This window comes from Rhododendron vialii, chromosome 10a (assembly GCF_030253575.1).
Source record: "Rhododendron vialii isolate Sample 1 chromosome 10a, ASM3025357v1".
Lineage (NCBI taxonomy): Eukaryota > Viridiplantae > Streptophyta > Magnoliopsida > Ericales > Ericaceae > Rhododendron > Rhododendron vialii.
The window spans coordinates 35,582,166-35,585,164 of NC_080566.1; the positions used below are offsets into that span (position 1 = coordinate 35,582,166).

The 2,999-nt window shown below is 42.9% G+C and overlaps 1 protein-coding gene across 1 annotated transcript; it reads right to left on the reverse strand.

Moving 5' to 3' along the window:
- Window positions 1-327: 327 nt before the first annotated feature.
- LOC131302666 (U-box domain-containing protein 21-like) lies at window positions 328-2,016 on the reverse strand. The gene has a single exon (XM_058329416.1). The coding sequence runs from the start codon at window positions 1,800-1,802 to the stop codon at window positions 489-491; it is 1,314 nt and encodes a 437-aa protein (XP_058185399.1). The 5' UTR covers window positions 1,803-2,016; the 3' UTR covers window positions 328-488.
- Window positions 2,017-2,999: the final 983 nt, after the last annotated feature.

Sequence of the window (2,999 nt, forward strand, 5' to 3'; positions counted from 1 at the left end):
TCCATCAACACATTATTCTGCTCTTTTTTCCTTTTAGTACTACCTCCGTCCCAATTTAATTGTCATTTTTGGGAGTTCGTGTCATTTTTCAATTGATTATATCTTATAATTTATAATATTTTAGGTGATTTTGAAAACATTGTATTATAGAACAAATCGAGATCATCAAACAAGATTCATATTGGATATAAAATTCATTACCAATTTAAAGATATAACTAATTTTTTTATCCAGTTAGAATAAAACTGGGACAAGTAAATTGAGACGGTGGGAGTAACTAGAACACCACCAAACTTGTATTTGGATTATGTTTTCTACAATTGAATGTGCATCATACTAGTTTCTACCATTTGCCAAAACCTGTATCATTTATAACAACAAAACTAGCCAAAACCAAATAACAACTCGAATACTCAATTAACTTGTCCAATAATATATGCATACTGGTTAAATTGTTTGAGTGTCTAAATTTGTATGTATATTTTTTTCTACATCTTTCTATCACCTACGTATAAATTAAAACAGCCAAACCTATCTCTGTACTGATTCAACATTTTCAACAACTCAGTGGCCTTCTCCTTTGTTCCCTCCCCACAACCAATCTGTAACACCAACAACGTCTTAGGAAAAGCCCTTAATTGAACTGCTTCAATCTGCTGATCACCGCCATCTTCACCCCTGCAGAGCTTCCATATAATCGACACCGAAAAATTCGTCGCCAAATCCGAAACCCTGAGGATCTTCTTGACCAGAACCGGCATAGTAAGCGCGTGATGGCGCGCTTTCTCTATGCCTTGTCCGTAGTCACAAATACTGTCTAGAACACCCAAGGCCTTTTCAGTTACGCTTCTTTCGCTGCCAACGAGAATCTCCAGGACTAAAGAGACCAAACCCAGTTCCACAAATCTCGACGCGGTTTTTTCGCTTGTGTTGGACGGTGAGATCATGTGGTAGATGGCCATGAGTGCAGCTTTGGTGGCTGCCGGGGAAATTTGCTCCTTGATCATCCTGACCAAGCTTTCTTCGACGCCGTCGATCTCCGCGAACGAGCTTACGTGCTTTTGATCGGAAGAGAGAAGCTCTTTCAGGGCTAAAACCGCGTTTTGGCGCGAAGTGAGATTTTCGCCCTCCAAAAACCACGCCATGCAACGTAAGGACGAAGGTGAACCCAGCACGGATCGGCCTTCGGCGCCGAGTGGGAACATCCATGTCAAAGCCGACAGGGTCTTCTCGAGCAAGCTTTCGTGCTCCTCGATGGACAGCGATGCGAAGAAGTCAAACGAGACCGATAGCACGTATCCGGCTCCGTTCTCCGCGATGCATCGCTTGTTTCGCTCGCTCTCCCGCCCCCACGCTTTGAGCTTCTCCACCAATTCCTGGCACTTTCTCTGATCCCCGCGCTGGGTTGCCGCCAAAATCTTCGAACAAATCCCCGAGACGTCGTGCGGGCCCACCGGAATCCTCGGCGTCGGGATCCGCTCGATCCCCAGGGACCGGTGTTGCACGCACCAGTCCTGGATCATCCGCCTTATCGTGTGGTTGGGTATCTGCTCGAATCTCCCGAGCGCCTGGCTGGTCACGGGGCACGTCCGGTTGCCAGACTCTATCCACCTCTCGATGTTCTCCCGGTCGTAAGTAATCCCGGACGGTAGAGTGACCGGATCCTTCATCAAATCGAGCGAGATCGGGCACCGGAAATGGGTCGGAACCGTCATCAGTTCCATCTCCGAACTGCCGTTTTCCAACAGAGTGGCCTTGCTGACAGGATGGCACGCTCTCGGTCTCCTCCATGGTAATACCATTCTTTTCTTCAGGTAGAGAGAGAGAGAGAAGAATGGTATGGCACTGAAAGTTGGGAGACTAAACTAAATGGGTAATGTTTGGAATTGGGTATGGGTTTGTTGTGGTTTTTAAGGTAAGGGTTTTGGATGGGTGAGTCAAAGGTTGGGAAACAATAATGGAGGCCAGAGAGTAGGGGAAAAGGGGAAAACGTTCAAATGCACACGAATTGGAATTGAATTTGAATGGGGAAGATTTAAACGTTTCTGTGGGAGTATTTGAATGTTGACCGTTGAAGGTTTGAAACTGAAGGTTCGACTGGGAGGTGAGTCGGCTAGGTGGTTTGACCGGTGACTCGGTCAGGGGTCAACTTGGCCGGTGAGCCAATCAGCCAACAGGGTTTTTTTTTCCTTTCTTTTCTCTTTTCTATTTAGGTGAAAATACACGGAGACCCCCTCAACTATCAAGTTTTTCTACGGAGATCTCTTAATATTTAAAATAAAACTGTTTATACAGAATTCCCCTCAACTATCAAGTTTTTCTACGGAGATCTCTTAATATTTAAAATAAAACTGTTTATACAGAATTGATAATATCAAAATTGTTTTTTTGGTGCTAAAACTCTAGTGTACAAAAGATTTGTACCATGTGCAGTGTACAAGATTTTTATGCACTAAAGGTTTGACACCAACAAAAATAATTTTGGCTACCCAACCGTTAACCAAATCAACACCTTTCTGTCAAAAAAATCGTTAAGATAAAAGAGTCAGTATGGACATTTTTATAGATGAAGAGGTTAGTGTGTGCAATTTTTAAGAGATCGAATCATCATTTCCTCTCATTCTATTAAGAGTTGGCCAATTTTTTATTTCATATAGTTGAAGGGATCGTCGATTTTAAATGTTAGAAATTTTTTGTGAGAAAAAGTAATAGTTGGGAGGGGACCCGCGTACTTTCACCTTTTTTTTCCTCAAAAAATCAGCAAATGGGGCCTTTTTTATTTTGCATGGATTTGACCGCTGTGTTTGATGGGTTTATTTTATTCCAAGAAGAAAAGAATCAAGGAAAGAGTAACCGACTGAGCCGTGCACTTGAGACATCTGTGAGTTTCTTTTCGAGCTCACTTTGATAAAAAGAAATTGTGACAATAGGTAGGGAGGTATGGATTGGTTTGTGCGTGCCTCAATTAATATCTGGATTCGAAGCTAATAAGCGGACAA

Coding starts and splice junctions, on each gene's coding strand:
- LOC131302666 (XM_058329416.1), bottom strand. CDS start 1,802: ATGGTATTACCATGGAGGAGACCGAGAGCGTGCCATCCTGTCAGCAAG.